This window comes from Delphinapterus leucas, chromosome 17 (genome assembly GCF_059928025.1).
Source record: "Delphinapterus leucas isolate spDelLeu-1000000601 "Yukka" chromosome 17, BTC_Dleu_Yukka2, whole genome shotgun sequence".
Classification (NCBI taxonomy): domain Eukaryota; kingdom Metazoa; phylum Chordata; class Mammalia; order Artiodactyla; family Monodontidae; genus Delphinapterus; species Delphinapterus leucas.
The window spans coordinates 66,886,728-66,912,417 of record NC_143145.1 but is presented as its reverse complement, the minus strand read 5'-3'; the positions used below and the strand labels follow the sequence as shown (position 1 = coordinate 66,912,417).

Sequence of the window (25,690 nt, the reverse complement as noted above, 5' to 3'; positions counted from 1 at the left end):
ACATTTATTTATTTATTATTATTTTTGTCTTTTTTGTTGTTTTTATTTTTATTAAAGTTATAAAAGCACGTAGATTTAAGAATTAAATAATTCTACAAAGTTTCTCCCAAGAATTCTACAAAACAAAAAACAAAAAAGGTAAACGGACATCGTTCTCAGAGGCACTTCTTTTAGCCTTCTTTTTTCTTTCTTTTTTTCCCCCCACTATTACCTCATGACTTTAAGTGACATGCTGCTTCTTGTACTTTCGGTTTTAGTGTTCTCCATTGACTCTCCAATATGGAGACTGAGGATTTAGCTTTCTTTCCTACCCTGTCTTCAATGCACACTGGTATTCAGCCTCCTGCACATCTTTTCCAAGGGGCCTCCCTGAAGCAGTTTTTAAGGGCTCTCAGGCTGCATGCCATGGCAAGCTTCCCAGCATCTCACCGTGGTTGTCTAACAATTACTTATCGAATGCCTACAAGATACTAGCAACTGCACTGGTTCTGCCCTTGGAACATTTACAAACATGCAAGGGACACTGACTCATAGATTGATAACTAAAGAGAATGTGTTTCAGGCCATATTAGGGCTATGCCCAGGCTTCTACTGGAATATATCATAAATCCCTGTCATTTCAAATTGAAAATTTGTTTTTCCTCAACATAAAGTTAGCTAAGGAAACTTGAAATTATTAAGTGCTTATGTTAAGTGTTAGCTTACAGTCTTGACTTACCCTATTTATAACAGTAAAGTGATTCTCATTTTTTTAGAACATGGGGCATGAGATTTCAGCCGCTTAAATGGGAGAAATGATGCTATAATGACAGTTCAAAATCAGAGGTATTCTCTTTTCTATTTTTAATCCTCTTAATGACATCATTTATTGTCTACTGGAAATCCATTTAGGAAATCACGTTAGTCCACTAAGCACTTCAGATAAGGTGATTTCATGAAGCATTCCAACATTATCACAATGAATTGCTTTCGTACACCATAAAAGAAAAAGAAGTAAGCAGAATATGGCCTGCTGAAGGAGTTTACAGTTTTACAGCTCCTCCCACTGTAGCACATAAGTCACTCAGTTACAGTTAACTTTGGATTATCCCTCACAGATTGAAAGCCCAACAGCCATCACACACTCTGGGCCTGTGGTGCCACTCGTATGTGTGTATCTAAATCAATGATGAGGGTATCGGAACCGATACTGGACATGGAGATGGCAAATTACAGTGAAGTTTTGGACCCAACTTACACAACTTTGGAGTTTGAAACTATGCAGATTCTGTATAATTCAAATGGTGAGTTCTCATCTGCTTGTAGATAAAAAAGAAAAGTAAGTATAATGAGAGCAGGAAAACTGAGCTTCCCAGGTGGTGGTTCCGTGTGTTTTATTGCTGGAGAATTCAGGGCTTGTTTTTTAAGGCCACAAATCTGAGGCTTTTGCACTTCATCACAAAATTTAAATTAATAATGCTATGGCTATCTTATGTTTGAGATAGAAAAAGCTTAGCTATGCATAATAAAGTAACCTCGGAATTCTGTCATGGGCCACTTAGATAGAAAGAGTAGCTTCAGCAGTTATTTTATTTACTGTAAATCACAGTAATGAGTAATATTGGCAGGTTGGCTGTAAAGTATATTTTCTATGCAACATTTAAAATGACATATGGAAAATTGTCCTTAGAACACTGGAGAGTTTTACTGGTTGCCTTCTTTCATTATTCCAGTTCTCAACTGCTGCTGATGAGAAACTGTATTTAACATTACTATCAAGCTTTTGCATTGAACACAAATATGAAAAGAAATAAGGGTTTATATTATAACTGCACTTGACAAGCTAATGTTTAGCCTCACAAAGCTCTTGGTATTTATCTACTGTAACATTTTAACTTTAAATAAGACATGACTTGTTTAGGGCTCATGTCTTTATAGAATACAGTTTACTACTGACTTTGAATTTAGATATTTTTTCATGTAAAAATTTTGTCCAAGATCAGTTATAATTGTTAGAACTCATAAAATCTGCAAATTATGTATGCTTTGGAAAATTCTGTGTGTGTGTGTGTGTGTGTGTGTGTGTGTGTTTAGCTCAGGACTGAGAATATATCTTGTACTCAGGATATCTTAACGTTCTACTATGCTGTACAATTTCAGTGACCGCTATAGCTGTAATATTTGCAATAAACAACAATAATTTATTAGTGGGAAGATTTCTAAGCATTTTCAGAAGATGAATTCTGAAATTTTAGCACAAAGGGGTTAAAATCAATTGACAGTGCCTCTATCAGGAAGTCACTATTTTTAATCCTTATGTTTAGATTTGACTAAGGTATTTAATAAAGTATTTACCTCAATAGACTCATGAATTTTTTAAAGGCTATAGATTACTAAATAGTAGGGACAGATTTATCATAAATATTTACTAAAACAACTGACTTATATGGCTATTTCCAAAGTGTTGTCTAACTTGTTTTCTCGTAATAATATGTAAATTCTTGTTAATAATATGTAAGTATGACATTAAACTGGAAGCAAGAGTTGAATATTTTTTTTGTTTCCATATAATCTTCCAGAACACAGTCAATCCTTAACACTTCTGCCATATTTCTAATATCTATTTTGTTTATGTTATCAAAAGAAAAATTACTAGCATTTAAATTCTAAAATGTCACATGATTACCCTTAAGCATATTCTCACTGAAGATTTTTGTAACTTTATGAAGTTATATATGACAATATTTGTCAACTCAGAAGTATTAGTAAGTAGAATACATATATTGTCACAGAATGTAATTTGGACATAACAGTCTTTGATTTTATCCTTTTTATATTGGAAATATAATAATTAATTGTTATTATATTTACATTATTATATAATTTATTATTAATTAAAGTGTATAATATATTCTTATTTATTTAATATCTTTTGAGTACATAGATAATTGTAAAGATGTTTTAAACAATATTAACTAATTTAAGAAATATTTAAGTAAAAATATCGATGTGGATTTTTTGAAGCGTCTTTCTTCAAAACAATTACTTCTCACTTTATGGAAGGCGTAGTTCTAAGAGCTGGAAGGCAGAGGGGTGACTAAGACAGATAAATCCTCTGACATCATGAAGTTTTTATTCTATGTGGAAAGATGGGTAATAAATGAACAGACCAAAGCATATTATAATTTTTGAAAATGAAGTGGTTAGTTTAAAATATAAGCAGGGTACTAGGTTCTACTTGAAGGGCAAATGAGAGATGACTCTTTTAGATATGTGTTTACAGAATGTTTCACAGAAAATGTGAGATTTGAGCAGAAACTGGGTAGCCAGCTCATAGAAATTCTTGAGGAAGAGCTTCCCTTCCAGGCAGAAGGGTTAGCAAGTATAAAGGCTCTGAGATGGGAACAGAATTCAAGGAGAAAAAAAAAAAAAAAGAGGCAACATTACTAGAGACTAGTGAACAGGATGAAAAGTAGTGCCAGATAATGGGATCAGAGAGATGGGAGGGGAACCTTTTCACTCTGGGCTCTACAGGCCATGGGAATATGTGTAGGCTTTATTTTGTATCTAAAGGTTGGATGCAGAAGGCTAATGTGATGTGAATTTCTTATGCCAAGAGCACATTGCCGGCTTTCTGATAATAAACAGTAGGGGAACCAGGGTGGAAGTATTTGAGAAATTAGGTAGGAAGCTATTGCAATAATCCAGGGAAAAGATTATGTTCGATTGGATAAGGGTGGCCATGGTAAAAGGCTGAAAAGGTCTGGATTCGATATGTATTTTAAATATAACTCGTGGATTGGATGTGAGCAACGAAGGCGAGAATTCAGTAAAGGCCAGATTATTGGCCTTAGGTACCAGATGGTACCACTGACTGACTAGGGAAGACTGAAGGAAGAACAAGTTCTAGGAGAAAAAAAAAAAATCAGAGTTCTATTTTTGATACATTAATTTGAAATTCTTATTAAACTCCAAAGTGAAGTTGTTCAGTAGGTATTTGGGCATTTCAGACTGATACCCGTGGGAGACATCGGGCCTAGAAATAAAATGTGGGGATTTTTCATTATACAGATGATGTTTAATATCATGGGACTGGATGAGCTTCCCTAGGGAAAGGGTATAGTTGAGGGACTGAGCCCTATGGTATACCAAATTTTAATCCTCCAAAATACGAGTGGGGAGTTTGGAACGGAGACTGGCAGAAACAGCCAGTGGATAAAAGGAGAGCACTGGTGTGGAGCTTCCAAGAAGCTGAGGAAGGGACTATTTCCCTCCCATGAATAATTAGTAGGCCAATTTATGTAAGAAATACTCAGTACTAACTTGCACTCTACCACTTTGTCTTTCTTTAACAGATAGTTCTGTCCCAGAGACAACAAGTATGAATACCACAGATAATGGTGTCAACTGTCTATGTGCTATATGTGGGGACAGAGCGACAGGAAAGCACTATGGCGCCTCCAGCTGTGACGGGTGCAAGGGCTTCTTCAGACGCAGTATCCGCAAGAGTCACGTTTATTCCTGCAGGTACTTGAAATGCTCCTTCCCAGAAAGAGATCTTTAGAGGTGTTTCAAAATGCCATGCAAGAAGTACGGGAATAAAATTCAGAGCTTTCAAATTTCTGTAACTCTAAGAACAAAATTTATAAGCGACATGAAAAGTGAGGATGTGTGGGTGTGTATACACATGCAGTCACACGGGTGGTTCTTTTTTATGAAACATCTTAGACTTATAAAATGTATATTAAAAAATCCCCATGCTTACCACCCAGTTTAGACCAATATAATTGAAGCCTCCAGTGAACACCTCCCCTATCACTTTCTCTTTCTCCCCTCTCTCCCAGAGGTAAATACCATCTGAAATTTGGTGTTTGTCTTTTCCTTGTGTTTCTTTATTGTTTCTCCACGTGTTCATATACCAAGAGCCATATGTAAATCTGTATTTAAATGGTTTCACAATGCGTGTATGTTTCTGCATATTGCTTATCTTTTTACGTCATCACATCCTGAGTCTTGGAACAAAATTATAAAAAGGCAGATGATTTTGGTAGCTTGTTGATGTTACTGAATAAAATGAAATTTTCAGCTCTAAAGTTTTAGATGTATTTCTCATGCCACAATTTTGTAATTGAATTTCATGTTTGTCTAAAATGTATTTATATTTTATGTATCACACGCTTCTAGTAGGCTTTTTTAAAAAAAAGTCAACATCATAGCATGATTTAGCGTTAGATATTTCCCTTTGAGTGTTCAGAATGACAGTTCTTGAATACAGATTATATCTGTGTTAAATATGGGTTATTAAAAAATGACTGACTTTAACAGAAAAATATCTGTGTGTGCTCTGTCTCTGAAAGTCATGTGTAGGATTGTTAAGGTGTTTTAGGTACAAGTTGGATGTTTGGGAAGAAGTTAACTCTCTTACAATATGATGCCATTTGACTTCTAGGGATGTGGGAAAAGTTAAGCTAGTGTTCTCTAGTAATTTTTTTAGGAGAGCTTAAAGTAGGTATAAAAATCTAAATCATCCACTTTAAAACCTTCTTGGTAAACAAAAAAGAGTATGTTCTTGCTTTTATATACAGCCAGACTTGAGAGGTGTAAAGTAATCAAGCAGATTTCCTTCATCCAAAGCATTTTCTCTATGATTACATCAAATATTGAGTGCTTCTAAAAGATTAATAACTAAAATACATACAAAATAACATGTAAACAATACTTTTTACAATTTTTAAGTTATGTGTTCTGTTGAAGGTGAAATATATATATATATATATATATATATATATATATATATATATGTATATGAAAAATGACCATCCAAGCAACTAAATCCAACAGCAACTTTTTTTTAATTTAATTTTTTACTTTATGTTGGACCATAGTTGATTTACAATGTTGTGTTAGTTTCAGGTGTACAGAAAATTAATTTTTTACTTTATGTTGGACCATAGTTGATTTACAATGTTGTGTTAGTTTCAGGTGTACAGAAAAGTGAATCAGTTATACATATACATATACCTATTCTTTTTCAGATTCTTTTTCCATAGAGGTTATTACAGAATATTGAGTTGAACACCCCAACAAGAACTTTTAAGAGTCAGAGAATGTCAGCACACAGAGCTTTCAAGATTTCCACCCTTCCTGTATGAGAAAAGTGGGAAAGAAACGTTCCCATAACAAATTTTGGAAATGTAAAAACTATTCCGACGACATGTATGGCTTTACTCCTCCCACCTTCCCATCATGAATACTGCTGCCAACTTAGCTTTCTTTACATGTATTGGTATTAAGCAAATGCCATGATTTTCCATTTGGAAAATATTATATTGATGTAAGTTTAGGGGCAAAAAGGTTTTTTAAGCTCAGGTTTTGCTCATCTCATAGTCTTTTAAGTATGCTCAGTTAACAGCCTGTGACGGCAAGTTTTCCCTATTTTACAATTGTGGGTTAACTTGGAAAGTTAAATAACATTTTCAAGTTCTATAGACAGTGAATGTTGACCTGGGAATCAAGGTCAGGTCTAATTCCAGAGACTGTACTTTTTTTTTTTCTTTTAGTATGCAATTCATTTTTTTATTATATTCACAGAGCTGTACAATCATCACTACGTTCAATTTAGAATATTTCACCATCCTATAAAGAAACCTCTTAGTACCCTTTAGTAGTCACTCCTCATTCCCCCCAACTCCCTCCCCACCAATATGAGGTAACTACTAATCTACTTTCTGTCTCTATAGATTTGTCTTTTTTTTTTTCTTTTTTTTGCGGTACGCGGGGCTCTCACCGTTGTGGCCTCTCCCCCATTGAGGAGCACAGGCTCCGGACGCGCAGGCTCAGCAGCCATGGCTCACAGGCCCAGCCGCTCCGCGGCGTGTGTGATCTTCCCGGACCGGGGCACGAACCCGTGTCCCCTGCATCGGCAGGAGAACTCTCAACCACTGCGCCACCAGGGAAGCCCAGATTTGCCTCTTTTGCACATTTGACATAAACGAAATTACACAATATGTGACCTTTTTTGTCTGACTTCTTTCACTTAGAATAGTGTTTTCAAGGTTCATCCATGTTGTAGCATGTATCAGCGCTTCATTCTTATTTATTGCCAGGTGTAATATTCCATTGTGTGGGTACACCACACTTTGTTTATCTGTTCATCAGCTGATGGGCATTTGGGTTGTCCCCACTTTTTGGCTATTATGAATAATGCTGCTATGGACATTTGTGTATAAGTGTTTGTGTGAATATATGTTTTCATTTCTCTTGGCTGTATACCTAGGAGTGGAATTGCTGGGTCATTTGGTAACTCTTGTTTAACTTTTTGAAAAACTACCAAACTGTTTCCCTAAGCAGCCACATCATTTTGTATTATAAGTAACAGTGTGGGAGAGGTCCAGTTTTTCCACAACCTCATCATTTGCTGTTGTCTGTTTTTTCTGATTATAGCCACTGTAGTGGGTGTGACGTGGTACCTAAGTTTTCAGAGACTCTACTCTTTATACTTTATTCAATTGCTTCTTGATATGTAATTTGGAATTTAGAGTAAACTCCAATTGGATATGATGTGAAATTAATAGAAAAATTTTTAAATAGAGAAAAGCATGAAAGTCCAGAGGAGTGAAGTTCCCCGTCACACTGAAATCATTTAGCAGTAAGCGTTAGAATTTGTATGCCACAATTTTTAAACTAGGTTTGGCTTTCATGGCTCAAGATAGAAATGATCATGGATACTGGCCAAAAGTGAGATATCATTCAGTATTGTTTTATTAGAAAGACTGCATGAGAGGTGAGGCTTGTATTTTCATGTCGATCATGAGATTAGAAAAGTCATAGTTAATTGTTCTTATACATTCTTTCTGTTGATCTAAATTTGACTATACTTTTTAAAGTCTGTCTGCTTTTCTTGATAAATAACAGTTTTCTGCAAACTAATATATTTTTTTGGTGTTGTAGGTTCAGTCGGCAATGTGTTGTTGACAAAGACAAAAGGAATCAATGTAGATACTGTCGATTAAGAAAGTGCTTTAGAGCAGGAATGAAAAAAGAAGGTAATAATATATAACATAATGATTATTAACATTATTGATGAAAAGTGTTATACACACATGTTCTCATTTAATCACAATAACCTTTACATGAGTTCTGATTATCCTCAGTGAAGAATCTGTGGTTCCTCGAGTTTAAGAATTTACTCAAGGACACTGATACCTACTGGTGAGTGGTAGAGCCAGTCTTTACCTGCTGACCGATTTGACATGTTCTATCCACTACTGCATAATCCCTGGCAAGAAAATTATTGTCTGAAAAAATATTCCAATGTCTTGTTCAAAAGCTAAATGGCAAACTATATTAATAGGATGCAATTATAAATGAATTTTAAATGGATTTTTCATTCTCAATAACAATTGAATATCTTTATTCATTTCATAAACATTAACTGAACATTGACTTTTCATGCATTCATTTATTTATTTAACAAATTTATTGAGCACTGCTGCTCTCCAGACACTGTTGTGGGTGCTGAGGTTTCAGTAGTGAACATACTGAACAAAATAATCCCCCGTCAGGGAGCTTATATTCTATTCAAAGACAGAGACAATGGACTAGATGCTCTATTTTAATGTGCACTAATTTCATTTTGAACATATTAAATAATCTAATTATATTATCCTACGTTCTAACTATGGTTAATTTAGCAAAACAAATGTGTTTAGCACATTTAAATGTTTGGCAGGTAATAGCTGCTATACAATTTTCTGTTTATCATTTTGTCACATGCTTATCCCTATCACTATCACATACAAAGAGATATTTTTCAGAACTGTTTCATATATTATTAAAAAATTAAATTAGATATGTGAAAAATATCAAACTGATCTTAAACATAGTTTTTTTCTTTGTCACTCAGTATTTTCAAGAGACAAAAATTCCATTCATTGCATTCAGTTGCTAGTCTCAGAAAAGAAGGCAAAATAAAGTTCACAAAGTTAAAGGAAAAACACTTTCATTTCAACATGACTTATTTCTAGTGGCCTATTTGGTAGTTTATGGGATTAATTACATGCTTTGTCAATTATCTTCATTCATTTCTACTTGAACCTCTGCTTCACTCCTACCAATGTAAAAGCAAACCATGATTCTACAATTCTGTTAAGAGTTTTACAGTCTGCTAAATAAAATTATTTTCAAAAACAGTGAAAGTATATCTTATACTGTTCATGGAATAATGTATTAATTTTTCCTAACTAGATTAGGAAGTAACTTTTAGCTTTCAAAGTAGATATATTTTTCTTATTTACACTAATAACATAATATTAAGGTTAGTTAGATGGAAACGTATATAAATATGGTTTTATGTCAAAAAAGGTAGCTGCAAGATAATTACAAATGTTCACAATATCTTTTAGCATTTTTCTAAAGATTGGTCATGTAAACGAAATTCATAAAAGCATAACTTACATTTTAATTTTTTTACCTCCATGTATACATTTCCAAATGAGTCAGTTTAGGCTGAAAAGTCAATTTGCTAAAAAAAAAAAAAAAGAGAGAGAGGAAGTAAGCTACCAGTAAATATGATTTAAAAATAAAATATTAATGATTCACTCTAACTAAAGATTACTCACTCTTAAAGGCAAGAAGTTTAATATTTTCTCTTTCAAATTAGTGGAGTTGATAGTTAATAGTAAGTTTGGTTAGATAGCAGATTTTGGCATAGAAATTGGTGAATTTCTTTAATAAAAGAATAATTACAGAAAAAAATTCGGATAGTTTAATGTCTTATCTTTCCAGCAGAATTGGATAGAGCATTAGTGTAAATAATTTAGGGGCTACAGATTTTGTTTCCATTCTTTTTGGTTAAGAGAAGATAATTTTACCTTTTAAGGTTTGAAATCCAACTTTGACATCTGACTTCTATTATTCTATGTATTACAAGTATACAAATTCATACTAAGCCTCTCCCTCTTCCTTATTTTTAAAAATTTAGTTTTCAATAAAAAATTTGGGGATACACTTTATTCTTTTTTTCCTTTCTGAAACAAAGAGATCTCTTTCTTAGGAGACTTTCATATAAATACTTAATATTTCTTCATTGTTCCAAAATGCTGATATTCTAATCTCAATGTTCTCAAGAGAGACCCCTACATGCTGCAATTTTTGCCTTATTAATGTTTGTAAACTGTCCTGAGGACATTGTTTCATAAGAGATCATAGGATTGTGATCTGAAAATCACCTTAACTAAAATAAATTTACTTTCCATTTTTGCTAGTGTTTTAAAAGAAAAAGAAAAATGGGAGTTTCAAAATGTATGACTCATATTTTCTGACAGCGAATACACTCTTATCTTTGACCTGGTCAATCTCACAGGTTGTACTCTTCCTCTAGTTATCTTATGGTTTTATTAACTTTGAGAGAATGGAAAACCAACCTCGTAAAAATACAGCATGGCTGAACTGGCTGACCCAACACTTTCTAGCATGAGTGCCATCATGAAGTTCCAAAAGGCAGTATTTTATGAACTGTAGTGACAAGCCTGGCTCTTTCTACTTTAAAAATGGTACAGAATGAAACATACCTTCAGTCATACTTTTCTCCCTGCCTCAAGCACCCCCCTCCAAGGTCTTTTAGAGGCATCCCATTTCTCCTTTTATAGTAACGTTGTTTTTACTTCAAACCGTATATTCTGAGATATATCGAAGAAAACCGACCAGTAAATACTGTGATTTTCTCCCCTAGCTGTGCAAAACGAACGTGATAGAATAAGCACCAGAAGAAGCACATTTGATGGCAGCAACATCCCCTCCATTAACACACTGGCACAAGCAGAAGTTCGGTCTCGCCAGGTACTGCTGCATTACTGCTGCACCAGCATCCAGCCCTGTTTAATAGAATCAGATGTTTATTTAGGCATAATACTAAAATGATTTAAGTTCATTCAAATGTGCTCATTACTATAATAAATTACACCTATGCAAATTGAAGAATTTTACTTTGAAAATATTAGTTGGACTGTTGACTCAATTTTAACTTTTCTTAGGCAAGTTCCTACTTTTTAAATGGAAAAATTAAATGCATTTCAGTCTGAGTGTTAAAAGTTTGTTTGCAAGGTTGATTTAAAATACTTAATGCATAGCACAATGCCCTGGGAGCAGTATCTTGTTTTACTGATTGAATCTGGAAATCAATTATCACAGCTTTGGGGGTGTTTAGTTGAGGCCTATCATTAGAGCTTCCTTCCTTGAAAATGACTTCTAGATTCAAGAACTCACCTTAAAATCTGCTTTGGAAACAGGTATTTAAGGGAAGAACCAGAATTTAGAAAACACAGGAGAAACTTTATTATTTGAAATTTCTAGAATGAGGATATCAGTTCTAAAGTTAAAAATATAAGTGATTAGTTATATAAATAAAAGTAAATCACTTAAGAATCAAATAAAGAAACCTTTTGAAGAAAGTTTGTTTTACCATTGCCCATATTAGAAATGTTAATGGTATTTTTCTATTATAAAGCAAACAATGAAATAGCTATTAATCAGGTTCTATAATGAGTCAATGCAACTACTTTCATTTTTGATAACACAAGGGTAAATGATGAAGTTAACATCACCATTATCATCATCATTACGTGAAGATTACTTGATGGTCCTATAAAGTATTTCGAGAATGCCCTGAAAGGAACTGTGAGGAAATAGACATACACTGCAGAAAGACATGTACACACACACACACACACACACACACACATGTTCAAAAATTAAGTTTAGAAGAACTTTTAGAAAGTGATTTTTTTCAGCAGAAAGGCATTTGAACACTACTTATATCTTAGATAGTTCAAAATTATATGTCATTTAAAAAATTTATCATTATACATTGAGATTTTCAACTTGCTGAGTCCAAGATTGGTTTCTTAACTTTATTTGGGTGGGTTTCCATTAAATGCAGCAACTTCTCATCTAAATCTTTTCTCCTCAGTTGGTAAACTTTATCCAATGGAAACTTTCCTTCCTAAATTACAACAAATTAAAGATGGGCTTTCTTAATGGAACTATCATCTTCAATTAAAAATAAAATCATACAACATAGTTCATGTGGATACTCCATAGCTCTTTGTATAGTCATTTTGAATTATGAAACTCCCTGAAAGTTGTGGTAACTTATTTTACAGGTTTGGCCAGAAAATAAGATAGTACTCCCAGACCATGGTGCTGTGCAGTGAATGTTGTCAATTTAACTTGAATTGATAGGTATTTGATTTCTCAATTTTAAATGTTTAGTATATTTCAAGATACTGTGACAATGATAGTGCCCACTTCAATGGGGCTTACTTATTGCAGTTGTGGAAAAAAGAGAAATAGTGGTCTTGTGTTATGTTCAGTGATGAATTAATATAATGTTCTTCTTAATGCTAGATCTCAGTCTCAAGCCCTGGTGTGAGCACTGACATAAATATTAAGAAAATTGCCAGTATTGGTGATGTCTGTGAATCCATGAAACAGCAGCTCTTAGTCTTGGTGGAATGGGCTAAATATATTCCTGCCTTTTGTGAGTTACCACTGGATGATCAGGTATAATTTAAAGAGATTATGAATGCTTTAAAAAAATGTTTTTTGAACTTTGCTAAGTTTTTCAGTTCTTTTAATTATATTTATAGTAGATTTACTATATTGGACAAAGGTTAAATTATCTGAGAGAAAGATTGGTTTTCTTGTTCATTCTCCTTGAAGTTAAACAGTCTACTGAGAGACAGACTGTTTAAATTCTATTTTAGGGGTCTTACAAATTTATTGATAGGATGAGGGTTGATCAAGCCTATGTTCTTCCCTCCTGAAGTTTAAAAAGCTTAAGTAAGGGAGAAAGACAGGTAGTAGATAACTGCCATTGTGAGATAAAGTATTGGAAGAATAAATGTCTGTAAGGCAAATGGTACCCCACTGTGTGTTAGTGTTTACTAAACGTGCATATAAAATTCTTCAGAAATACCAGGCCACTTCTAGACAGAAACCACACAGGTTGTGTTGGTGTCTTTGTAGGCACTTTTATGCACTTAACATGTAAAATTGTGCCTTTCATGTTGTCAGTTTTATTCTAGCATTTACTGTATAAAAAGTATAAATCTGGTAAAAAAAAAAGTCTGTAGAATTGTGTTCTGAAATCTACTGAAAATAGAATTCAGAGGTAGTGATCTTTTCCTAATATAGACATTTTCATACTTTGTCATATGTATATTAAGATATTTTAGTTAATAGTTAAAAGTTCACTTTCCAATATGTTTAAAGAAGTAGCTAAGACACTTGTCTCTACCTTTCACAGTTTATGAACTCTAATTTTCCCCAGACTTTCTGCAAGGTTATGCACATTGGAGTTTGTCTGATAAATTAACCTGTAAGCAACCTTCAAGTTTATCCGTTTTATATTTATTATTACATTATGTATTGTAAATGTAAACATACTGGAAAGTACTGCCATTTAATCAGTGTTAACAGGTCTATAAACCTTGACTATTCTAGAGGGAGGGGGAAACTTCTAGTTACCCATAAAAATGACCAGCAGTAGGGGCACTGATGAGACTTAATCTGACTTTTTCTTTAAACCTGCAGAATTGTAACAGAACTTAGTGGCTAAAATACGACTTGAAAGTTAAAAAAATTAGCTGATCTCATTTCTCAAGTGACCTTACACTTCAGATTATCAACATACTGTATTCAAATCAGTAAAAAAAAAAAAAAAGTATATCAATATAATATAATGTTTTAATTACTAGCATCAAATATATAAGTTCTCAAAATTGAGATATTTGATATTTTGAATTATCTCAAGGAGCTTAACTCACCAGCAGTCTAACGTTTTGATGTCTTGAAGTAAATAAAATATTTAGGTTCTTTAAAATGAACCAAGGGAAAAGGAATGCTGAACATCTTTGTAAAAAGTTTTTACTTGTATAGTCTTGAAATATTTTTAAAGAGTTCTTACCTGAAATCAATCTCCTTTTTATATTCACTGTTTCTAATAAAGCAATCCACTTTCTTAACAAAAAAAAAAGTAGTTAAGAAGTTTAATGTTCTAATTAGTCTATAAAGATTAGATTATTAGTTTCAGATTCATTTTTAACTCTTCTAAGTAGTATATAATATTCTGTAGATGTAAATAATTTGAAAATTTCCAGTTCCCCCAGGTTAAATAAACCATGATATATAATATAACCAGTGTCTATTTTTATACCCTCCGACCAATGCTCTTTATCACTGATAAACAAAGACAAAGAAACAATCAAAGGGAAAAGTACATGATTGTTTAAAAATCAAAGAAGGGCAAAATATATATATAACCAGAAAATAAGTGATCACAGAAAGTTAGCAGTTATATTTCTAGGAGAGCATTTCACCTGGTTACAAAAAGAAAATACTGTGAAATCTGAAATCATTCTTAACATGTTCTGTAACTCCCTTCCTGGTATGAGTCATGGTTGTGGACATATCATAAAGATAGCTTGGCTCAGAAGGTTATTTCAGAGTGAATAATGCTAAATTGCTAAAACTTACTTGTCTCACCCCAAGCCATATAAGTAGGGTTATGTTATTTATCAGTTTTATATTTTTATTACCACTCTTTTTTTTAAAAAAGTTGCTGACATGTATTAAGACAATGATTTAAAATTGGGAAATTGAAATCCTGTAACTTGTCAATAATAGTTTTCATTTACTAACTGACACTTTAATATAACATTAATAGCCATGGATTGGTGAATGTCTATTATGGATAAGGCACTCGGGCTTCAAATGCATTACATATTACATTATTTTATTTAATACTCTCGGGAGCTCTGTGGCATAAGTTTTATAATCTCTTTAAAAACTTAACAGCTTTTAAAACTGAACCATATATCAGTTAAATTCACTCAGTGTATTCATCAAACAAATATTTCTTAGGATTACTGTTCAGTTTTAGGAACTGTGAGTATCTGGCAGTAAAAATACAGATTACATCACTATTCTCATAAAATTTGCATTCTATTTGGGAGAGGCAGACATAAAAATATACAGATAATGGGTAAGTTAATTCTAGGTGGGGAAGAGTTCTATAAAATGAAATGGGATGAGTTGTTGGAGAATGACTGGGAGTGGAGTGGTAGCAGATCCTTTAAATTGGGGATTAAAGAAGATTTTTCTTGAGACCTGAGTGGCAAGGGGCTAAGCATGTCAAGATCTGAGGAGAAAGCATTCTGGGTACAGGAGAGGCAAGTTCAAAGGCTCTGAGGCAGGCAGGCATAGTGTGCCTGGAGAAAAGTGAGCAAAGGATGTTGTAAGATGAAACCAGGGACGTGGGCAGGGGGGCAAAAGCATTGAGCCATAACCTCATGGTAGGCCATGGTTGAGGTTTTTGGGTTTTATTCTAAGGACAGTAAGAAACCAGTGAAGAGTTTTTAGCAGAGGAGTGATATTAAGTGATTATTATTATTACAAGATATCATCGTAGAAGCTCTGGCAAGAAGGACTTAGGATGGAGGAACCAGAAAGGAAGCAGGAATACCTAGTAGCTCTTTGGAGTGTATTTTGGTGGGCCAGGCGAAGAATGACCAAGGCTTGGCCAGGGGCCTTAGCAATGGAGAAGCAACACTAGGATTTGCTGTACAATGAGAGAGGGATCCAAATAGACCCTTGTTTTTGGTGTGAAAAAGCATTTGGATGATGGTGCCATTTACTAAGGAGATGAAGATGTTGGAGAAGCATTACTTTGATGTGTTAAATTTGAAATGCTTCCTAGTCTTCCTACTGGTGATATTCAGCAGGCAATGGCGCTCCTTTGAGAGCTTAGTGCAGAGTTAAAGGTTCAATCTAGAAAGTGTCAGAACCCAGATCCCCCATACTCATTTCGCTATATCACCAATCTTTGTTTTCCTTTTGTTTATTCAGTTGATTATGTATAAGAGATCTTGTTTTACATATATTTTCTCCTTTACTCCTCATAGCTACACTTTCAGATTTTTATCACTATCTCCATTTGATAGATGAAAACAAATGAGTCCCAAACACACTGGTGGTCAGCTAACCCAAGTTTAAAGAGGAGTAAGTGGCCAAGCCGGAATTTGAACTCTGGTTTGTTTGACTCTATGCCCAAACATCATTCACTCCCAAACACTAAACTCTTCTGCTTTTCTTTTTCTTTTTCTTTTTTTTTGCTGCCATTGTATTGACTTGTTAGTTTTAGAAATTTTGAAAAGTAAAACTCTGTTGATATGCTAAAAGTAGAAAAATGGAAGCCTTAATCATGGCAAGAATCTATGAATACTGTAGTTGTTAAAACAAAAAAAGTCCCAGTCTTAAAGAATACTAAGTTAATCAGGCTTATATAATCTTTTAATCATTATATTTTATAATTAATTGTTAAACTTGGAATTTTTCATTAAGGTGGCACTGTTGAGAGCTCACGCAGGGGAACATTTACTGCTTGGAGCTACAAAGAGATCCATGGTGTATAAAGATATTTTGCTTTTGGGTAAGGTTTTTTTTTTAATTTGAGAAAAAATTATGCATGCTTCATACTTCCATGGGGCCTATTCTCTATGTACCAGGCATTCATAGACACTGCCAAATGGTTCTGTCACTTCACAAATTGGACTTAGTTGGTCAGGTCCTCACTCAAGCCCTGTTTTTCCTTGCCGTTAATTCAGGGAAGTTCAGCGTGGATGTTCAGGGTGCACTAAGATTTAAAAATAAAAGATGTTGCTCAATAAACATAACATTGAGGTATGTTTAAATCATATCAGGACAAAGAGTTAGTGATTTATGTCACCATCTTATGGAGTCCCAGTGTTGTTTCATACACTCTCAGTGTCTACCTAATAATTATAGTATATATTATTTTATACTCTTCTAAGGAACGTGTTTATCTCCTATGATCTCATTGCCCATGATATGCTACAGAACCCCAAGTTAAAAAAAATTTTTTGTGACAATGTCTGAAAAATTCTGAGAGTTAAAGAGCAGTGCTATAACACACAAAAGTAGGATGGTAGGTGGGATAAGACACAAAGGAAAAGCTTGTGTCTTCATTAAGGAAGTACCCTGATCCCCTACTTAACGTATAAAGTTAGGTTTCCTGTTGGGATATTTGAGATTCCTCTAATGTTTATAAGCTCTGCCTCCCTCTGGCTGTGTGAAATGATGATTAAATTGTCTTATTCCATTTTTGTGATAGATATTTTGTCCCAAATATAAATAAATTGAACATAATATCACAATAGCTAATATTTACTGAGGACTTAGTATGTACGATGCATTGCTTTAAGTGCTTTACATGTTTATATATACACTCTCTCATTTAATCTTCACAATAACCCTGAGGGATATGTACTATTATTTTCAGCCGTTTCGTAGGTGAAGAAATGAAGGCCAAGAAAACTTACCTAAGGTCACAAAGCAAGTAAGGGATAGAGCCAGGATTCTAAACCACATGATATGACTGCTTTTAAATTCTGTTAAACTTTCTCTTGCATTTTTAGTTCCCCTGCAATAGTGTTCTCATTATAAATGTGAATACAATATACATAGAAATCAAAACAGTTCTACTACATAGTTCTAAATTGTTTTACCCTAAATAATTAGGTACTTTAACTTTTCATAAGAAGAGCAGGGCTACATTTTTTGAATAATTTTGCACATTATTATTATTGCACATTATTATTTATACTGAAGATTGTCTTTGCCTGCAGTGAAAGAAGTCAAAATATTCTGGTTTGTTGACTCTCAACCATTGCGCCACCAGGGAAGCCCTATTCTGTTTTTTATAAAACCAGAAAATAAAAATTTAGCAGCTATTTTAGGGGCTAAAATAAGCTTCCAATTTTCTAATGTTTTAGAAGCTATAATAGTATCATATTATAGCCCGAGACTTTCTAAGGTAGAATGCCTTTAGGGATTAGGTGGTCCAGTTCTCTGTCCAATTTCTGAACTCCTTTGAATACAGCCCTGTAAAGTGATCGTCCCGCCTCTACTTAAACAAGTCCAGGAAGAGAGAATTTACTATTTAATGAGGCAACTCATGAGACTATACGTGCTAATTTTCAAAAATCAGCCTCGTCTACTTAGGCTTATTAAAATTGTGTCTCAGTAGTTGTTACATGTATATACACCTAGACCACTAGAGGAATGCCATTTTTAGTTCACTGTAAGCAAGAGAGATTCTTTAGGTTTTGTAATATGCTCATTAATGAGTAAAACACCAATAGATAACTGATATAGTGGAAAGCTAATCATTATATCTTGTTTCTCCCTTGTCAATAATTAGCTTGCTATTAGTCTGTACTTTAGTATTATCACAAGTGACCGAGGCTGTTAAAATGCATGTGATCATATTATCAATGTCATTGATCCTGTAAGTGTTCTAAAGTTTTTCTAACATAACTAACAATGTTCTTGAAAGAGGAAGTACTATTCCTGTCTCTTCAAGGGAAGACCATTTAAAATATTGGTTTGTAAAAAATTAAGCAAAGTCTGACAATTTTGTGTGTGTGAGGAGGGTGATTATTTTATTTTATTTTTTTTACCTAGGAAACAATTACATTATTCACCGCAACAGCAGTGAAGTTGAGATTAGCCGTGTGGCCAACCGGGTTCTAGACGAGCTGGTCCGACCATTTCAAGAAATTCAGATTGATGACAATGAATATGCTTGTTTGAAGGCAATTGTATTTTTTGATCCAGGTTTGTTTCCAAAGATCCATTAAAAATAATTGCAGTGAAAATTAAACTACTTTTTAAATACTAGAATATTTTCTGTTACACTCTAGTAAGGTTAAGTATTTAGATTGCCCTTTTTATTCCTTTATTAGATGCAAAAGGGCTAAGTGATCCAGTAAAGATTAAGAACATGCGGTTCCAAGTGCAGCTGAGTTTGGAGGACTACATCAACGACAGGCAGTACGACTCCCGGGGCAGGTTTGGGGAACTGCTTCTACTCCTGCCCACGCTGCAGAGCATCACTTGGCAAATGATTGAGCAGATACAATTCATTAAACTTTTTGGGATGGTTAAAATCGACAACTTACTTCAGGAGATGTTACTGGGTGGTGAGTATATTTAAGAATTTCTATTTTATTTATTAACATCATACTACAGTACTTTAGAGCAACTTGACCTATTTACCTTTTGTCCATGATGTAATGAACTCAGTATTTTATATTTAGAAAGTCTGCAAAACCCATTGGATGGGAACAGAAATACTTGAACACATTCAAACCTCCCCTCCATTTGTACTCACCTCCACCATCTTTACTCTACCCTGTCCCTCTTTCCTCAATTTTCAGATCCTCCCAAATATGGTAAATAGAACTATATCTCCTATTGTTAGTACTTCTTGGAGTATATTATATTTTTCTATGCCTTGACTCCTCTAAAAGCTCAAGGATATCGGAATTGCAACAAAACCAAAAAATATATATAGTAAATACTTTAAAAATAAACATTGTGCTCCTGAAGTAATTAACTGACACAACACAATGAAAAGGGAAAAATGAGATTTCATTGCTGCAGTAGATGTCAGGAACAACTTAAGAAATCATTTATTTTGTATTCTGATCTAGATTAAATTTCCTTATAAAATCACTTTATTTTAATTTAGTATAATTTTAGTTTTCTAGTGCTTAATGTGTTTCTAATGATATCTTTCTGAAATAAAAGTTGTTTATGCTAGTAGGGTGATCCCAAATACTGTAAACTTAAGGTAAGTGATTCTTGGAATTGACTTAACAACAGGCAGCAAACCTAATGATTCCAGGAAACTGCACAGAAGGTCCATTATTAATATACAACATAATATGACACAACATTAATCTAACCAATGTACAGTGAAAGCTGACATTGTCTTTAACATGGCAGTGGCTCTATTAATTTATTTTTGAACTTCCAAAAAGCACTTTGCAAAAATAGCAATATTCAAGCTGTCAATCAAAACAATTGTTCCAAGGTAAACTTGCTGTTCCTGATTAAATATCACTAATGTAAGCATCTTTTTATCTTCTGTAGGTACTTCCAGTGAGGCTAACCATCTCCATCATCCAATGCACCCACATTTATCTCAAGATCCATTAACTGGACAAACTATACTTTTGGGTCCAATGTCAACACTGGTTCATACAGACCAGATCTGTAAGTATCTGGGCTACTTTTTTTTTTAGCGGTACGCAGACCTCTCACTGTTGCGGCCTCTCCTGTTGCGGAGCACAGGCTCCGGACGCGCAGGCTCAGCGGCCATGGCTCACGGGCCTAGCCGCTCCGCGACATATGGGATCTCCCGGGACCGGGGCACGAACCCATGTCCCCTGCATCGGCAGGCGGACTCTCAACCACTGCGCCACCAGGGAAGCCCCCAGGGCTACTTTTGAAACATAGTATTTCTTAAACTTAATTACCTGAGAAAAGGTGGAATTTGGGGAAAGAATCTATTTGTGCCCAGAAATTATAAAAATTGGATATAATTTCTTCTCCAAGATTTAATTGTGGGAGATTGTGAAGCAAGTCACTTATTCTTCTTAGGTATGAGTTTTCTCCCTAAAATGGAGATGTAAGTACTAAATCTTTCTTATTCATAGGTTTAGGAGCACAAAAGAACATACAGGATGTCCTAGCTTTGCCTGGTAGTACAGGACCATAAAAATGACTATACAAGGTGGAACCATGCAAAGGAATCTTAATAATCAACAGGAAAATTATGATTGCTTGTGACCTTTAAATACATTTGTCAAAACATCAAGAACTCTTTTAGCTATAGGTTATAAATGTATAGGGAAACTAAAAAAAAATAGTAGTTTTAACTCTTAGTGTACCATAATTTAAAATATTAATAACACTGAGAATTAATGTGTTTTATTTTTTTGTAAAAAAATATGAAGAGTAGTTTAAACACTGCTTGCCATGTTCTCTTCTAATGACTTACAAGAGGAAGTGACCATCTTTGATGGATTTTACTCTTTTGGAAGTTTGGGTCAGTTTCCAACATTTTATCCTTTGCATTTTTAATGTCCTAAAATATCTCTGAGAATCCATTTGATGTGAAGTTTTTTGCCAGTTTCACTCCCTTTGGGACCTCTTCAACCTTTTCAGTGCAACTAGTTCCTCATTTCTGTTGACAAGCTTTCCTTCACTAAGTTCTTGGCTGAATTTTTAGGGACTCAAACAATGGTAGTGTCAACATTTCCATCGTCAGCTCTTTCTTCTATAACTCCATTTATGTTCGATTTGAATTTCATTTCCAACATTATCACTTTTTGTTTCTTTACTGCACATTCTCCCCTTTTGGCCAATTCTCTTTTCAGTTGTCCATTTTTGCAAATTGTCATGTGGATTTGTCACTGAGAGGGAGATGAGGAGGCAACACAACTACACAGTTTGTTGTCAGTGTATGAACTGAAGGAAATATGCTCATTGAATAATCATGGACAGAAGGAAGGATGTGATGTGATTGGTCACTGATCAAAATGCACATCTAATATTTTAGGTAATTATTTGTAGACTGAAGAGTTATCAGTGAAGTTTGTAACACAGTGAAGTTTGTGAGTTTATGCAATACTCACAGTTAATTAGAGTTAGCAAGCTAAGTGAAATTTGAATCATGTTTTCGAAAGACTGGTGCTATTTAACAAAGCTGTGATAACTGACATTCGTGTATATCATAATTGTGCCAAACGTGGGCTGCTTTGGAACTTTGGAACTAAAGTGACTATATAAATACTAGGGATTGCTAGTAGATAGTTAATCTGATATTATTGCAGATTTAACACAAATTTTATTTTTATATGTCGCATTGGAGATTAAAAAAATCTCTATTTGACAAAAATATCTAGAATTAATTGCTTCTGAATTCATACTAATTAATTCCAGATTTACTTTTGATCTATTGCCTCTGAACACTAAACCAGCTACCTCACTGAGATGCCTTCAGTTATTGTCATATAATTATTATGGGTACCAGCATTGCCTACTGAATTTACAATTGCCCTTAATAACTAGCTACAGTGTTGTTTTACCCAAATGTTCAGTGCAATGCAACAAAATTAAGTGAGTACCATTCCATCTGACTGCTACCTAGTGGTAGGGAGAGTAGAATCCACAGAAATGCATGCTATCACTGCTGTTCTTTAGATACACACACTGGTAGATCCATGTGTAAATAGTGTATGAAACACAAAGTTCTTTGAGTATACGACAGAGGCAGAAATGAAATTGTTAGAAAAAAATACAAATGATGTATACTATAGCACATTTAATCTGTAGGTCCCAATGTAGTTGAAAGACATTAGTTTGGGAACATTCTCTTCTGTTTTTTCCTTGAAGTACAGTTGATTTATGATGGTATATTGGTTTCAGGTGTACAACATGTTGATTCAATATTTTTATAGATTATATTCCGTTTAAAGTTATTGGTTATATTCCCTGTGTTGTACATCACATCCTTGTATCTTATACCTAGTAGTTTGTGCCTCTCAATCCCCTTCTTGTGTCTTCCCCTTCCCTCTCCCCAACTTCTTACAGGTAACCACTAGTTTGTTCTCTGTATCTATGAGTCTATTTCTGTTTTGTTATATTTATTCCTTTGTTTTATTGTTTAGTTTCCACATATAAGTGAAAACATACAGTATTTGTCTTTCTCTGTTTGACTTATTTCACTATGCATAATACCCTACAGGTCCATCCAAGTTGTTGCAAGTGGCAAAATTCCATTCTTTTTTATGGCTGAGTAATATTCATATATATATAAATGATATATAAAATATATAATATTCAATATATATATAAATATATCTCTATATATTTTTTTCACATCTTCCTTGTCCATTCATCTGTTAATGGACACTTAGGCGGCTTCCATATCTTGGCTATTGTAAATAAAGCTGCTATGAACGTTGAGGTGCATGTATCTTTTCAAATTAGCGTTTCTGTTTTCTTCAGATATATACCCAGGAGTGGAATTGCTGGATACTATGGAAGTTCTGGTTTTAATTTTTTGAGGAACCATACTGGGACCATTCTTGCAAAGCAGATGTTACCACTTTCATTTAATTAACAGTCTAGAGCAGAGAGAGGCAAGCCCAATACCATACCAAAGAGTCTAGGAAGTTGTGTCTCTTAGAGATCAGTTATTCATAAACTTGGAAAATAAAGCACATTAACAACATATTGAACATTGTAGGTATCAACTGACAAGAAAGTTTAACAATTCTGCTGGTGGTTAAATCATTTACTTTTTTTTTTTTTTTTTTTTTTGGCGGTATGTGGGCCTCTCACTGCTGTGACCTCTCCCGCTGCGGAGCACAGGCTCCGGACACGCAGGCCCAGCAGCCATGGCCCACAGGCCCAGCCGCTCCGCGGCATGTGTGATCCTCCCAGACCGGGGCACGAACCCACGTCCCCCGCACCGGCAGGCGGACTCCCAACCACTGCGCCACCAGGGAAGCCCAATCGTTTACTTTTTAAATGCTAGCTTTGTAGTATTTTAAAAGCATGTTTGCTGACCCTAACATTTTTAGAATCACATCATCACACTTTTTATTTTTATTTTCCCTCTCTCAACATAATATTTAAGAAATTCATTTGTAAAGGAAAATTTTGCTTTGCTTGTGCTCATTTGGAACAGTTTATATTTTACACAAAGCAAAATATTAAACACAAGCATACACATTTATATTATATGTGTATGTGTTATATATATAACACATTTATATTATACACATACATATTTAAGTTCATGCATATTTTCTTGGTCCTTTAGAGCAGACTACTTGAGTGTTAGATCCATCCTAAATATCCAGGAATAATTTTTAAAGCAAATTTGGTAATTCTTTTGTCAATTAAATTATATCTAAAGACATTGTTTCTAAGTAACTGCTAATTCACACTTAATAATATAAAGTTAATACATTAAAGAAAACCAGGCAAAAAGGGACTGTTCTCATTTTGTATGGAATTTTTAAAAACTGGGAAAAAAAAATCTAAGAAGTTTGCAATGCCTCAGTCTGATCATTAAACATTTTCTATTTGTTCTGTTAAATATACGGAATAATAATGTGAGTGCTAAAATATTTCAAGCTTTTAACAATTATAGAATGGCTTCTAGATTATTTTGTAATATGGTTAAAATTTGTCAATAGAAAGAAATACTGTTATCAGCAATGAATTATTCAAACTGTAACTCATTTTTTTAAATTACTCAGTGCTCTTTGCATTGACAGGGAAGGGACCGCCAAGTGTATTTGTAATAGAATAACTTGGAAGTGACAAAGCCAGTATTTTTTAGATGCTTTTAACTACAACATAGATTTCAAAGCACTTGAAAAGTTATCTTACCTTAATTTTTTTATGTCATCTAATGTTTGAATTAGTAAAATCTAAACCAAATATGTTTTATTTTATGTGCTTTTTTGATTGCAATTTTGATTTACAATATAAAATTTATATTGTATAAAAAATATACAAAAACTAGCTTTCTGTTAATTCTTTTCATTTTAACTTTTTTTCTGCTGGGTTTATGAGAGAATCAGAGTTCATAAATGCTATTAAGAAAGTCAGAAGACACCTTAAAGTGACTGTCAAGATTTTTAAGTATGATTTAGTTTAATGCTAATTGGGACAGTAAGATGGGAGTGCATCTCCAATAGTATGTCAATGACCTGATAATGTATTATAATCACTACTTTATATATGATCTTTTAAAAACATATCCAAAATAAAGTAATGCATATTGATGTCATGAAGGACTTAATGGGATGGGCCAAGGTGACTGTCACCATTACATACAATTCTCTGATTCTTTTTTTAGCAACTCCAGAAACCCCACTTCCTTCCCCACCTCAAGGCTCTGGACAAGAACCGTACAAAATAGCTGCAAATCAAGCTTCAGTCATTTCACACCAGCCTCTCTCCAAACAGAAGCAACTGTGAGAATATGTTTACTTCTGAACGGCACTGCATAAATGTGAAAAGTTGTTGGTCTTGAAATATCTCAGGATAGCACTTTTGGCAAACTCTTAGCCAAGGCTTCTTCATGGTGCTGTTATAAGATGGTATCCTGTTTTCTTGTTTATATGCTCATTTTGTTTGTTGTTGCTATTGTTTAAAACCTTTAGATGCAACCAATGTATATCTGAGCTTCAATACGTTTATATAGTATAAACTTGTACTGTGCATGAACCAGTTGAATCTTATATACTACTTTCATTTGTTGTCTTATTATTAATTTAAATCTGTAAATAATTGCTTATGGTGATGTGATGCAGAGCTAAGTATTCTTTTTTGACTGTGAACAGTAGATCAGAAATCCCAGATTAATATTAAATGAACCAAGTTTTTAAATAAATTTTAAACTTGCAAATTCAAAAAATAAATCAGTCAGTGTAGAATAGGGTATATTTCTTTGAAGAAAAATCACTTATGGGTATCCCGTGGCTAAGAAGTATCTTTTTGGCCCACAGTTAAATATGCCTATATAAAGTTTAGAAAATTATAAATAGGCATTCCATAGATGACTGGGGTATTCCTTGAAATCTGCCTATATTTGAAGATGTATGTTAAAATAAAACATGTTAGTTTTATCAGTTAGGATACAGGTTAAACTGTAAAAAAGAAACTCTTAAAAGAGTGGCTCAACCAAGACAGACATTTATTTCCCTTTCCTAAAACAATCTAGAAGCAGACATCCATTGACTAGAACTTAGCCCATGCCCCC

The 25,690-nt window shown here is 33.9% G+C and overlaps 1 protein-coding gene across 1 annotated transcript; it reads left to right on the top strand.

The window, feature by feature from the left end:
- The first annotated feature begins 1,147 nt into the window (after positions 1-1,147).
- HNF4G (hepatocyte nuclear factor 4 gamma) lies at positions 1,148-25,690 on the top strand. Its single transcript, XM_030763518.2, has 10 exons — positions 1,148-1,283; positions 4,335-4,506; positions 7,930-8,024; positions 10,712-10,818; positions 12,385-12,540; positions 16,381-16,468; positions 18,523-18,675; positions 18,804-19,040; positions 19,996-20,118; positions 24,785-25,690. Exons 1-10 carry the CDS (start codon positions 1,148-1,150, stop codon positions 24,904-24,906), a joined length of 1,389 nt encoding a protein of 462 aa, XP_030619378.1. The 3' UTR covers positions 24,907-25,690.

What these genes read in the sequence shown, in the direction of transcription:
- HNF4G (XM_030763518.2), top strand. Translation starts at nt 1,148, where the DNA reads ATGTGTGTATCTAAATCAATGATGAGGGTATCGGAACCGATACTGGAC. An exon ending in GATTCTGTATAATTCAAATG is followed by an intron (nt 1,284 to 4,334) that starts GTGAGTTCTCAT and finishes TTTCTTTAACAG; the next exon opens with ATAGTTCTGTCCCAGAGACA. An exon ending in CAGAAGTTCGGTCTCGCCAG is followed by an intron (nt 10,819 to 12,384) that starts GTACTGCTGCAT and finishes TCTTAATGCTAG; the next exon opens with ATCTCAGTCTCAAGCCCTGG.